At 39.6% G+C, this 14,846-nt stretch overlaps 1 protein-coding gene across 7 annotated transcripts in view; it reads left to right on the top strand.

Moving 5' to 3' along the window:
- Positions 1–14,846, top strand: part of ptpn13 (protein tyrosine phosphatase non-receptor type 13) — a 151,613-nt gene that overhangs the window by 37,995 nt on the left and 98,772 nt on the right. For all 7 annotated transcript variants that reach the window (XM_034296911.1, XM_034296908.1, XM_034296907.1 and 4 more), the window contains exon 6: positions 2,908–3,001. In XM_034296911.1, coding sequence (XP_034152802.1) covers positions 2,908–3,001 — 94 coding nt within the window. The remainder of the gene's footprint in view (positions 1–2,907; positions 3,002–14,846) is intronic.

The raw sequence follows: 14,846 nt of genomic DNA, 5'->3' as shown, positions 1-14,846 counted from the left end.
CGCTCTCTCTGTCGCGCTCTCTCTGTCGCGCTCTCTCAGTCGCTCAGTCTCTCGCTCTCTCAGTCGCTCAAGTCTCTCGCTCTCTCAGTCGCTCAAGTCTCTCGCTCTCTCAGTCGCTCAGTCTCTCGCTCTCTCAGTCGCTCAGTCTCTCGCTCTCTCAGTCGCTCAGTCTCTCGCTCTCTCAGTCGCTCAGTCTCTCGCTCTCTCTGTCGCTCAGTCTCTCGCTCTCTCAGTCGCTCAGTCTCTCGCTCTCTCAGTCGCTCAGTCTCTCGCTCTCTCAGTCGCTCAGTCTCTCGCTCTCTCAGTCGCTCAGTCTCTCGCTCTCTCAGTCGCTCAGTCTCTCGCTCTCTCAGTCGCTCAGTCTCTCGCTCTCTCAGTCGCTCAGTCTCTCGCTCTCTCAGTCGCTCAGTCTCTCGCTCTCTGTCGCTCAGTCTCTCGCTCTCTGTCGCTCAGTCTCTCGCTCTCTGTCGCTCAGTCTCTCGCTCTCTGTCGCTCAGTCTCTCGCTCTCTGTCGCTCAGTCTCTCGCTCTCTGTCGCTCAGTCTCTCGCTCTCTGTCGCTCAGTCTCTCGCTCTCTCAGTCGCTCAGTCTCTCGCTCTCTGTCGCTCAGTCTCTCGCTCTCTCAGTCGCTCAGTCTCTCGCTCTCTCAGTCTCTCAGTCTCTCGCTCTCTCAGTCGCTCAGTCTCTCGCTCTCTCAGTCGCTCAGTCTCTCGCTCTCTCAGTCGCTCAGTCTCTCGCTCTGTCTCTCGCTCTCTCTGTCTCTCGCTCTCTCTGTCTCTCGCTCTCTCTGTCTCTCGCTCTCTCTGTCTCTCGCTCTCTCTGTCTCTCGCTCTCTCTGTCTCTCGCGCTCTGTCTCTCGCGCTCTGTCTCTCGCGCTCTGTCTCTCGCGCTCTGTCTCTCGCTCTCTGTCTCTCGCTCTCTGTCTCTCGCTCTCTGTCTCTCGCTCTCTGTCTCTCGCTCTCTGTCTCTCGCTCTCTGTCTCTCGCTCTCTGTATAATGAGCCATAACTGTTTATCATCTAGTTCCAAGTTAAGAATGATTATTGTATATTTCCCCTCCCCCTCCCAAATATTTGAATGAGTTCCCTTTGAAATGGGGGACCAACACAATATTAAGCATAATGTTATGGCTGATCAGTGTATTTACTTAAGTTTTTATACCCCTATTTTACCTGGTATATTTGCTGAACATATTGTCGTTTATGGCAATGACCTGGGGAGAAATTGAGGTTACAGCCTTGCTCAGGCACAGAACAAGAGATTTGTCCCCTTGCCTGCTTGGGTATTTGATCTTGCAACCTTTCTGTTACTGTTTCTGTTTCAGATGCTTTAACTGTGAGGCTCCCAGCTTCACTGTTTTGGCAGTATATACATTACAAAATAGTAAATTTGATATTGAATGAAAATAGATTAGTTTATTTACACTTTTGTGAGGCTCATTACCTAATTGGAATGCCCTGAACCTAACTAATTTCAGAATCTGCCCATTAACAGAGGCCCATTAAAATAGTTTTTCCCCTGTCCAGTGTCTGTGTTTGTCCGGTGCCTGAAGATACTGAACTCGTCTAAAGAAGGCCAGTTTTATTGCTTTTTTTAATCAGCACAACAGTTTTCAGCAGTTCTAACAATTGCAATAGGTTTTTCTAATGATCAATTAGCATTTTAAATGATAAACATGGATTAGCATATCCATTGGGACATAGGAGTGATGGTTGCTGATAATGGGCCACTGTAAACCTATGTAGACATTCCCCTGAAAATCAGCCGTTTCCAGCTACAACAGTCATATACATTAATAATGTCTACACTGTATATATGATCAATTCATAGTACTTTTACTGGACAAAAAAATTTGCTATTCTTTCAAAACCAAGGACATTTCTAAGTGAACCAAAACTTGTGAATGGTAGTGCATATATATTGTGGGGAAGATGGTTAATCTCTAAATGATCTTATGATACCCCGGACAAAGACTTTTAGGTACACCATCCCAGGAAGGAACACTGTTTCTGTGTTGTCAATCTGTTCTGTCCCCCCTCTTTTGTTCTCATTCTCTCCCCATACAATAATATTTGGTAGAGCCACTTTTCACTGCAATAACAGCCTTTTGGGTTAAGTATTGTACCAACTTGGCACAAAGTTTGAGTACGTTTCAGCTCATCCTTTTTGGCAGATTTTCTCAATGTTGGTTGTGAACTACAATTTGCAAATAGTACCACAATCTCTCAGATATCTCTAGAATTTGACTGGGCCACTGTAGGACATTCACCTTTTTGTTCTTGAGCCTCTCCAGTCTTGCTTTAGCCTTGTTCTTTCTTGGGATGGTTGTCTTTCCAAAAGTTGACAACCCTCCAAACTTCCAGTTTGAGGTAATGTCTCTTGCAGTATTTCCCTGTATTTTTATCCTAACATTCTTCCTTCATTATTAACAAGACATCTAGTCCTTGCTGATAAGAAGCATCACCACAACATGAAGGTATCATCACCATACTCTACCGTAGTGATGTTGCGCAAGTCATTTGCTTCAAGTATTGAAGAAAAAGCTCTGTCAGAGTCTCAGCCGACCATAAAATCCTTTCCCAAATTGCACCTCGGTCACTGTTTTTGCCAAACTCCAGGCATTTCAGATGGTACTTCTTTAAGGCCATATGGTTATCGAGAATAACCTGTGTGGGAGAGGGATGGTCTTTGCAGGGTTCAGTGTTAAATGTGAGATTTGAGATTTTTAAACACCAAATTAGGTGTTGATGTTTCAGTTTACGGAGTACAGGGGTTTTAATTTTATTTGTTGCTTGATTACCTATGGACTAAAATGTAATTGTGGTGAGGTTTCAAATTTTCTAAGGTGATGAAAATATCAGAAACAAAGCTATACATGATTTATTTCTCTTGCCCTTTCTACCAATCAGCTGGATGGCCTGCTGTCCCAGAGTGATAGGCAGTCTATTCCGGAGAGGAGTAAGGAGATTCGAGAGAGGCTTCGTGGCAAAGGCCTTCCCTCAGGTACAGTAACATCAAAGAAATCCATGCATTTCCAATGTGTCACCACTCAGCCATTGCATAGAAGCTTTTATTTCCAGGTAGCTGATAATGGGCCCTAACAGAGATTTAATTAATTGGTGCTGTATAACAGCTAACTAATGTGTTATCAACAGTTATCAGTCATTTTAATTAACAATTATTTGTTAGTTTACAATTGTACAAGTTATGCTACCAGCAATTAAAACAATGAATACCGCTTGAAATGCGAAAATTCACTATCGTAATTTTGGTGTATGGTTAAATACAATAAACTGAAATCTGCTCAAATTATTGAGACATGCTTTCTGTAACTTTACATGGTACAGCATTCTACAGCTAGCTACCTGCTAGAAAAAGGTACAAACCTGTTTCAAAAAAGTTGTGACGCTGCGTGAAATGCAAATAAAAATAATTGAATTATGTGCAAATAATTTACACCTGTATTTCATTGAAAATAGTACAACATATACAATTTTGAAACTGAGACATCTTATTGTTTTTGGAAAATACATGCCGATTTTTTATTTGATGCCAGCAACACATTTAAAAAAAGTTATGACAGGGGCATCTTCACCACTGTGTTGCATCACCTGTTCTTTTAAAAATACTCTGTAAGCTTTTGGGAACTGTGGAGACCAATTGCTTGTTTTGAAAGTGAAATGTTTTCCTATTCTTGCTTGATATACGATTGCAGCTGCTCAACAGTTCGGGGTCTCCATTGTTATATTTTTCGTTTCATTAGGCACCAAAGGCTTTTAGTGGGTGACAGGTCTGGGCTGCTGGCAGGCCAGTTTAGCACCTCTTTTATACTACATTTTGTTATATGTGCAGAATGTGGTTTAGCATTGTCTTGCTGAAATAAGCCCTTCCCCAAAAAAGTCTGGATGGCAACATATGTTGCTCCAAAACCTGTATCTATTGTTCAGCAATAATGGTGCCTTCACAGATGTGCAAATCACCCATACCATGTGCACTAATGCACCCCCATACCATCACGGATGCTGGCTATATTTGTTGTAGTGAACTTAAATGATTAGCCTCCAATAATAATTGATTTTAGTAGTTTAATAAAAGCATGTTCGTTTCATTTGACAAGGTATTTTACCTACCGTAGCAGGCATTATCTAGCGTGCTCATTTCCCTAGCATTACTTCGAGGAGGAGTTGCATTCCACAGTGCTGCACATTACATTGTTGATGCAAGTATTGGCTTATCTTAGTGTAAAACGTGTATTTGCCAACTGCTTATTTATTGCCACATTTTCTAGGCTGGATCGATACGTACCTGTCTTCATAGATCAGTTTTCCTCATCAATACGTTTTGCTCAATATATTCTCCCTATAAACAAGGCAAACTTTAGCATGTTAATGGATGTCTTTTCTTGTCAGTCCATATAATTTTGAAATTGACAGTAATAAACTTTTACCCAAGTTTTGTCACAATTTGCTGTATTGCAGAACCAAATTTAATAGCACAGTATATAAAAACATCACCACATTCGTCATGATATTTATCCATATTAGCCTGGTAGCCATTTAGTCTTAGTCAGATTCCTGGGGATATGCAATTACATCTTCTTGAGTTATACAGGAGTTGTTTAAAAGTATATAAACTAGTGTTGTTTTGAAAGACTAGGCATTATTTTAAAAATGCTTGTTCTGAACAGTGAGACAGATAATTAGCAAAAAAAAAATCTGAATATGCTTGGTAGGGACAGTGACATCGGCTTTGACGCATGCAAACAAACGCCCAAACAAACTGAACCTGCTAGACTTTCCGCCTTTTACCTCCTCCTGCATCATGCCTTTGCAGTAAAAACTTTTTTTTACCACTGTTGTCATGTTCAGTATAGAGCTTCTAGCAATACCTTTATTTAGCTTCAGGTTGATTTTAGATGATGATAAATTATCATGTGAACATTTCTGAAGATTTGGTGATTAGTTTAAACGTACTTTATGCATATTGTTAAAGTAGTAAAGTCACAATAAAACAAGAAACAGGCAAGCCTAGTTCAGCCTGCCCGCAATAAAAATTATTGCCCTCTTGAGATTTTAACCCGGGTAGCCCACGTGGCCGTTTAAACTAACATAAGAAATGTTAGTCAGTTTAACTGTATCAATATCATTCACAAATGGCCAATTAGCTGTTAAAACGGCCAGTGGCAAAAGAGGATTGATTCAGGATAGGCCGTGTCGCTATATCTTGTGTCTATCACGTGGGTGACCCAGGTTCGAAATTTTAAAAGGGGACTATTTTCTATTGTGGGTGGGCTGAACTAGGCTTGCCTGGTTTCTTGTTTTATTGTACCAGTGCGAAAGATAAGGGACAGGTTATAGGAATCAATCACTCGAGCTGCATAGTATTTGACTAATTTAGGCCTACTGTAGACTGACCTGAGCAAATCTTTTGACAGGTTCAGCTTATTTATCTAATGAATAATGATAATTAACAGCTCCTGCTATTTCAATGTCTCTGTTGCATCAGAGGGGGAATTATTCACTATGTCAACAGACAAGCCACTAGGCGGGCCTTGGTCTGGTTCTAACAGGCCTGATCTTTTCCATCTGATGGAGAAGTGAAAGCCCTTAGGGTGTTAAGCACAAAGCATAATCAAATGGCATACAAGCTGCTGAACAACCCTTCCCAGTCAGACATGTTTAGACCGTTACCGGAACAGTAATGCATGATTATTTTATCTGGCAGCATTTTGTCCTAATGCTGACTGACTGCCACAGTTCCTGAAACATGGCTGTTAAAAAGGTGAAAAGTAGAGTTTGTGATGGAAATTCCAATGTATCGACACTCGGAATAAGGGACACAGAGACAAAATTATCTTTGTACATTATAACCGTTTTATTAACTATTATGCACAGAGACTATTATGAGAGACACGTCAACCGCTTACACACACATAATCGTCTGAGGTGTCTCTAACTCCATACATGAACAATCCATATTTATTACATAGAAAAAGGGGTGTGGTAAGTTGTTGCCCATTGGTCTCAAGTCAATCAAACACATGCCCTTTGTTTTATCACATGTCCTGGGCTTGACACAAGGGACATGGTGTCTTCCCTCATGTGGTTAACTTTCTCAACCCTTAAGGGAAACTTAAAGCATCTAGACAACCTCCAGGTCGGCAGATGATTAACCCCACAACCCATTGTGACCAATCAAGAATGACCCCCTAAGACATATACCAGATCCCTCTCTCCTACGTTCCTAAAGAACAGAAAGGACTGACACCCTTCTTTGTCTAGGCAGGAGGACATGGCCCAAATACCTAATAATCCTCTGATATTATACAGACGTGTGTCACAATCAAAGTAAAGATTTACATACCAGCCAATAGAAAGACAGACATTTATCAAATGTACCTTAGTTCAAAATTTCCATAACAAGTTGCTCAGATCGAGGCACTTATGAGAGTGCTAAGGAAAACCAAGCTAGGAAAGGTGCTTGAGAAATAGCTTTATGTGGCTCATATACTATAGAAAGTGGATCGGCATGACTGATGTAGTTTGAATTGTACTTTTGGGGAATTTCTGTTTCCGGCCTTTTCTGTGTTATAACTGTACAGATTGACTCCCTCATTGTCCTTAGGGCATGTGTTCTATTTAAATGCTTGAAGGCATCCATCCTCCCTTCCTTGAAGATATCCCTGACCTGACATAGCTGGATTTTATTAGGGTCGGCCATGAGGTACTGCCAAAGGCTGTAGCTTATTCTCCTACACATGGAACATTATACAAAACAGTATTCAAGCATGGTAGAACAAAATAACCTATTTAAAATGACAGTATAACAAAAAATACATTTGAGTCCATGTGTGGGTAATTGTGAACAGTGACTGGTTAATCAAAGGGTGAAAGGAATGGTGATTTTAAAGTGATGAAACTGGACTCTGCTCCTTTTTCAATGCATTGAACAGGCAGGAGTTATTTGCCCTGAAATAAAATTAGGGTTGCATGATATTGATAAAATGAGAAATTGCGATAATGATCATGAATATTGCGATTTCAATATTAATTTTAATATTCTTAAACATATGTAAACTAACATTTGCCTTCATTGTACATCTATACATCCCACTACATACATTATACTTAATCCTTGTACGTTTTCTGCCCTCTTCTATTTGCACTTCTGGTTTGATGCTAACTGCGTTGTCAATGACAATAAAGTTGAATCTTATCTAAAGTCTTTCTTAGGATATGCACTGAAGTTTAGTCTCTACAGAGGAGTATTGTCTGTGTACCAGGGAGCAAGTTTCTTGTTGCATATTTCTTTTGTTTTTATTGTAGCAACCATATCTAAAGTATTTCGCTGTGTTGAGTTTAGATCCTCGATTTGATCGTTTGTGGATTTATCGATGAGCGAGCTTGGATGAATATCAAGAAATCTATTTGCAGTCCAAGAATTTATAGTACGGCTTTTGAAAGTCGTTGTTTGCAAAGGAAGTGGATTTCTTGTTTTAATGTTAAATGCATTAAGACAGTGATCCGATATTCCAGGATTTTGGGGGGATATTATTAGATCTACAATGTCTATTTCTCGTGACAGGACTAAATCTAAGGTATGATTGTGGCAGTGCATTGGACCTGGACAAAACCCATTGAGTCAATTATGGCTCATTGGACTTCATCATCATCATCATCTTCCGCTTATCTGGGGCCGGGTCGCGGGGGCAGCAGTCTAAGCAGGGATGCCCAGACTTCCCTCTCCCCAGACACTTCCTCCAGCTCTTCCGGGGGGACACCGAGGCGTTCCCAGGCCAGCCGGGAGACATAGTCCCTCATTGGACTTTTCCATATGAATATTGAAATCGCCAAAAATGTGAATACTATCTGCAATGAGTTCTGGAAACTCATTGAAGAACATTGTGTAAGCCCCGGGGGGGCCAGTAAATAGTAGCTATCCAAAACAATTTATCAGCCTGGTTAACTTTCATGAGTACAACTTCAAAATAATGATGTGATTAAGAGTAAATTGATATTTACTGTCATAAATATTAGCAACAACCCCTCCTTTTCCAGATGCACAGGGGATATGATCACTAGTATGGCCAGGAGAAGAGGCCTCATTTAGGGCAGTAAATTCATCAGGCTTTAGCCATGTTTCACGCAAGCCAATAACATCTAGTTTATGATAAGTGATTAATTAATTTACTGCAACTGCCTTTGGACCAAGTGATCTAACATTTAGGAGTCCCATTTGGAGATGCAAGATAATAGTCATTTTTATTTGTGACTGAGGTGGAGGAAGGTTTTATCTTAATAATGTTGCTATTGTTAGCACTACCTTGTTTAACTTTTCTCAGCCTGGAACGAGTCACAGTCCCAATAGGCAGAACTATACTACTAACTACTCTCGCTATGCTATCGACTGACTCCACTATGCTAACTATGCTGTTGATAGCTTTGCATGTGACATGGCTACTGGCCAATGAAACATGATCCTTAAATAGCGATTTCAAATGGGCTCTAAATCAGAACACAATTAACACAACAGATGCATCTCTCCACAAAATAAACAGAATATTGCATACTTTCTGCGATATTTGCGATGGGATATTGCACAACGCAATATTGTGATATTGAGTGAATATATGGTGGACCCCTAAATAAATAAAAAAAATATATTTAACACTGTTTTTCCGGTGATAGCTATGCCCCTGGCGTGCTTTAGTTGTATACATTTGACTGACGGCGCAAGTTCAGCTAGATAAATAAACATAAGATATTTAAGAACGTATTGTTTAAGAAACAATATATATTTAGAACATTGCTCTGTACGTCTGTGCGCCGCATCTTTCAATTTGAATGGAGTTATTAGTATGCATAGCTTCCCACTTGACGTTGAGCTGAAGAAGCAGTGGTTAGGGCAGAGATCAAGTCTGAATCTCAAATCTCATACTTGCGTACTATACAGTATGCCGGATTAGTATGCAAAAAGATTAGTATGTCTCAAACCATACTATGCTGAAAATAGATTTTAAGTACGAAGTACGAATCCGTGCATGCTTTTTGGGGTAATATAGAGCACTTTTTAATATACAGGTGCTGGTCATAAAATTTGAATACCATCAAAAAGTTGATTTATTTCAGTAATTCCATTCAAAAAGTGAAACTTGTATAATGTATACATTCATCCCCTCCAGACTGATATATTTTAAGTGTTTATTTCTTTAGTTTTGATGATTATAACTGACAACTAATGAAAACCCCAAATTCAGTATCTCAGAAAATTTGAATATTGTGAAAAGATTCAATATTGAAGACACCTGGTGCCACACTCTAATCAGCTAATTAACCCAAAACACATGCAAAGACCTTTAAATAGTCTCTCTGTGTAGCCTACAGAACTAGACTATCATGGGGAAGACTGCTGACTTGACAGCTGTCCAAAAGATGAACATTGACACCTTGCACAAGGAGGGCAAGACACAAAAGGTCATTGCTAAAGAGGCTGGCTGTACAAAGAGCTGTGTCCAAGCACATTAATAGAGAGGCAAAGGGAAGGAAAAGATGTGATAGATAAAAAGTGTACAAGCAATAGGGATAACCGCACCATGGAGATGATTGTGAAACAAAACCCATTAAAAAATGTGGGGGAGATTCACAAAGAGTGGACTGCAGCTGGAGTCAGTGCTTCAAGAACCACCACACACAGACATATGCAAGACATGGGTTTCAGCTGTCACATTCCTTGTGTCAAGCCACTCTTGAACAAGACACAGCATCAGAAGCGTCCCGCCTGGAAGAGGACTGGACTGCTGCTGAGTGGTCCAAAGTTATGGTCTCTGATGAAAGTCAATTTTGCATTTCCTTTGGAAATCAAGGTCCCAGAATCTGGAGGAAGAGAGGAGAGGCACATAATCCACGTTGCTTGAAGTCCAGTGTAAAGTTTCCATAGTCAGTGATGGTTTGGGGTGCCATGTCATCTGCTGCTGTGTTTTCTGTCAACGCAGTCGTCTACCGAAAGTTATTGAGCACTTCATGCTTCCTGCTGCTGACCAACTTTGTGGAGATGCAGATTTAATTTTCCAACAGGACTTGGCACCTGCACACAGTGCCAAAGCTACCAGTAACTTGTTTAAGGACCATGGTATCCCTGTTCTTAATTGGCTAGCAGACTTGCCTGACCTTAACCCTTTAGAAAATCTATTGGGTAATGTGAAGAGGAAGATGCGATACGCCAGGCCCAACAATGCAGAAGAGCTGAAGGCCACTATCAAAGCAACCTGGGCTCTCATAACACCTGAGCAGTGCCACAGACTGATCGACTCCATGCCACACCGCATTGCTGCAGTAATTCCGGCAAAAGGAGCCCCAACTAAGTATTGATTGCTGTACATGCTCATACTTTTCATGTTCATACTTTTCAACAAAATACTTTATTGTAGATTGTGAGAAATCTGAGACTGGCCCAGCTATAATATAAATTGCAGGTGCAACATCAGTGGCCACTGCCAGACAGGTTCAAACAATTTTGCAGACTTAATGCAGCCTTTTTGTCTTTCGGACACATTTCTGTCTGGTATCCTAATTATCCGACAAAAATGTAGATCAGATTATCTGGCATCCCTGGCATCTGAAATAATGAGTCTTTTCATATTTTAAGATTGCATTCTTGCAATGGAGAGTTTGGAGAGAGTTTTTTTAATATATTTTTTTGTAAAATCTATACAATTAGTGAGATATGCGCTCCACCAGTTAAATAAAACGTAGTTAAATAAAAGTAGTTTGGTGACCGGCAAGAACTTTTTCAAGTCACACCTCTGCGGATCAGAGGTGAAAATAGATTTTATATCTTACAGGTACTGACCTGTGGCTGCATGAACTTCCGTGTGTATTTTATTTGCCTATTTGATGTATCAATTCTTCATATTAACTTTATAATTCATCATAACAGCTTCCGTGCGCTTCATGCATTGTGCAGATGTAGATAGTCAATGTTATTTTGGCCCGCTTTTTTTGTAGACTAAAGTGTAGTGGTTAGACTAGTACCGTTGTAAAGGAATTGGAAAACTAGTTTATTTTTTTAAATTATACAGTCCCAACTCATAACGACATTTAAGAATTTTATTTAGATTTTTATTAGAATTGGCAATATTCTTCTATTTATGAAAGCAGAGCCATTCGGCTTCATTCACTTTACATTGCAGAGGATGTTCAGTGGCATAGTACAATGTGAAATGAGATGTGCGCTCCACTTGTAAAATTAAACAAGCAGTCAGGGAAACTTCAGTGACATTTTTCAAGTCACTCGTGAAGATTATCCCGATTTACGATTATCCCGATTATGGAATTTCTCCACGATTTCAATATCGTGAGTATTTTCCATCACAATTATTACTAAAATATTCTGTCGTCCCATCCCTAGAATGTACATTTGTGTCTTTTTGTAGAGAGCAAAACCTATTTCCTTTTCAATCAAAAAGAATTGTTCTGAAGCAAAAATGAGACTTCAAAGTAAAAAAATAAATAAAATATTTGTAATGGAGTGCAAAACATAATGCATTTCATTCTCCAAAAATATTTTGAGAACAACATTTTTATTTTTTAAAACAAACTCCAATGACTATCAACCACCCACCATTTTGGCTAGACCCTTTGCTGAGGTGCTTTTTTTGATTCAAACACCAGTTCTTCGTTTGCACTTTTGCCCCTACAGCTGTGGGCGGGCTTTAGTGGGAAGTGTGGATGTTGATGCTAGAGGTCAGAGGAGAATGGGCCGACTGATTCAAGCTGATAGAAGAGCAACTTTGACTGAAATAACTCGTTGCAACCGAGGTATGCAGCAAAGCATTTGTGAAGCCACAACACGTACAACCTTGAGGCGGATGGGCTACAACAGCAGAAGACCCCACCGGGTACCACTCATCTCCACTACAAATAGGAAAAAGAGGCTACAATTTGCACGAGCTCACCAAAATTGGACAGTTGAAGACTGGAAGAATGTTGCCTTGTCTGATGAGTCTTGATTTCTGTTGAGACATTCAGATGGTAGAGTCAGAATTTGGCGTAAACAGAATGAGAACATGGATCCATCATGCATTGTTACCACTGTGCAGGCTGGTGGTGGTGGTGTAATGGTGTGGGGGATGTTTTCTTGGCACATTTTAAGCCCCTTAGTGCCAATTGGGCATCGTTTAAATGCCACGGCCTACCTGAGCATTGTTTCTGACCATGTCCATCCCTTTATGACCACCATGTACCCATCCTCTGATGGCTACTTCCAGCAGGATAATGCACCATGTCACAAAGCTTGAATCATTTCAAATTGGTTTCTTGAACATGACAATGAGTTCACTGCACTGAAATGGCCCCCACAGTCACCAGATCTCAACCCAATAGAGCATCTTTGGGATGTGGTGTAACAGGAGCTTCATGCCCTGGATGTGCATCCCACAAATCTCCATCAACTGCAAGATGCTATCCTATCAATATGGGCCAACATTTCTAAAGAATGCTTTCAGCACCTTGTTGAATCAATGCCATGTAGAATTAAGGCAGTTCTGAAGGCGAAAGGGGGTCAAACACAGTATTAGTATGGTGTTCCTAATAATCCTTTAGGTGAGTGTATATACACACACAAATGTCTTATATATATATATATATATATATATATATATATATATATATATATATATATATATATATATATATATATATATATATATATATATATATATATATATATATATATATATATATATATATATATATATATATATATATATATATAAAATATAATATAATATAATATAATATAATATTTCTGCTGAAATGGCAAGAACAGGTGTTCGAAGCTAAAGGTTTTTGATTAGCTTGAGAATAATAATTGCATGATTTATCATTCTACGGCATATACGTAATGTATTAGAATGTTTTAAACCGACACGGAATCGCAGAAGCTGGACAGAAGAATGCCCATTGCTGCTTCCCCGAGATTCCATCATCACACAGGTTGAATCCCAGATCGCATACTACTTGTATATATTCCAGATTAATAGGCGAGAAGATTAGTATGTCCCAAACCATATTACACTGAAAATAGTATGCCAAAAGTACCCGGATGGTCTACTATTTCTGGTGGATTTTTTGGGGTAGCCTAATATAGAAAACAACATCTTGTGCAGTAAAAGAGGAGGGGGTTCCATGATTTTCTTGTCTTTTCACATAATGAAAAGGTCGGTTATCTTCACCTATATTGATAGTTATTGTATTAATGTAATTTACGTATGAAGGAAAAACAAACGTTCTCGTGCCATGACATGACAGCTTTGGCATTGTGAAGCACGCTAGAATGGGCCCAATTATTATGACTGTTCATTAGTAAGATACTAGTATTACTGGCTTGTAAGTTATTAAAACGGCCAATGGCAAAAGCTATACAGTTCATAGATGCTATTTTTGGTGGAAGTAAACTTCATAAGAAATGTTATTCAGTTTAACAGTGCTTAATTGTTTCTAGCTATATTCAAACATGGCATGATTTTAATTAATTCGCGACAAATTGATATTTTGAGACGCAGTTTCATGACGAGGTAGTATGTTCCAATCCGTCCAAGTACTGGCATACTAGTTTACTATACCAAACAGTACGACTTCATGACCCAAAAAGTACATATCTACTTGCGATACGTATGTAGTAAGCGATCTGAGATTCATCCGACACTGGCCAGCATCTGGTGAGCTACATTAGAAAAACACTTCCGGGTCATGAACCTTTCTAAATAAAGGAGGCCAACATATTATTTAAAAACTGATGTAATTAGAATTTATTCATTGTTTAAGAAAATGTACCTCTCAAAACATTGACAGCAATTCATATTTGATCATATTTAAAACATTAAAACATGTTCCAAGGGCAAAACTCAGACAATGCCAATGACTGAATATGGAATACATATTTCCTCAGCTCATAAACTATTGAATATTCCACAGGGAATGCAATGTAAGAAGTGTTGAGGAGAGTGTGTACAGTGAGACAAACCTGCGTAATCATGGTGAATGGTGTGCTATGTCTAGCAACACAATATATTCCACACCCTCATTAGGCCCCAATGCAAAACACTATAATAGACTGTACATGTACATATTGCCCTATACAGGAAAAAAACTGTTCTATACGCCACAGTCAATGTATTGTAGGAAATGTTCAGGAGACTCTGCTGATTTTGTAGGTTTGCCCACTGACAAAGAAATGATCAGTCTATCATTTTAATGTTGGCTTTATTTGAATAGTGAGAGACAGAATAACTACACTAAAAATGTTATAGATTGATTTGCATTTTAATGGCTGAAATAGTTATTTGATCCCGTCTCAGTCAGAAAGATTTCTGGCTCCCAGGTGTCTTTTATACAGGTAAAGAGCTGAGATTAGGAGCACACTTAAAGGGACTGCTCCTAATCTCAGTTTGTTACCTGTATAAAAGACACCTGTCCACAGAAGCAATCAAACAATCAAATTCCAAACTATCCACCATGGCCAGGACCAAAGCACTGTCCAAGGATGTCTGGGACAAGATTGTAGACCTACACAAGGCTGGAATGGTCTACAAGACCATTGCCAAACAGCGTGGTGAGAAGGTGGCAACAGTTGGTGTGATTATTCGCAAATTGAAGAAACACAAGAGAACTGTCAATCTCCCTCGGTCTGGGGCTCCATGCAAGATCTCACCTCGTGGAGTTGCAATGATCATGAGTACGGTGAGGAATCAGCCCAGAACTACACGGGAGGATCTTGTCAATGATCTCAAGGCAGCTGGGACAATAGTCAGCAAGAAACAATTGGTAACACACTACGACGTGAAGGATTT

This window comes from Esox lucius, chromosome 14 (assembly GCF_011004845.1).
Source record: "Esox lucius isolate fEsoLuc1 chromosome 14, fEsoLuc1.pri, whole genome shotgun sequence".
In the NCBI taxonomy this organism is placed as follows: Eukaryota; Metazoa; Chordata; class Actinopteri; order Esociformes; family Esocidae; genus Esox; species Esox lucius.
The sequence above is the reverse complement of the archived record's forward strand: the minus strand, read 5'-3'. Positions and strand labels throughout refer to the sequence as shown.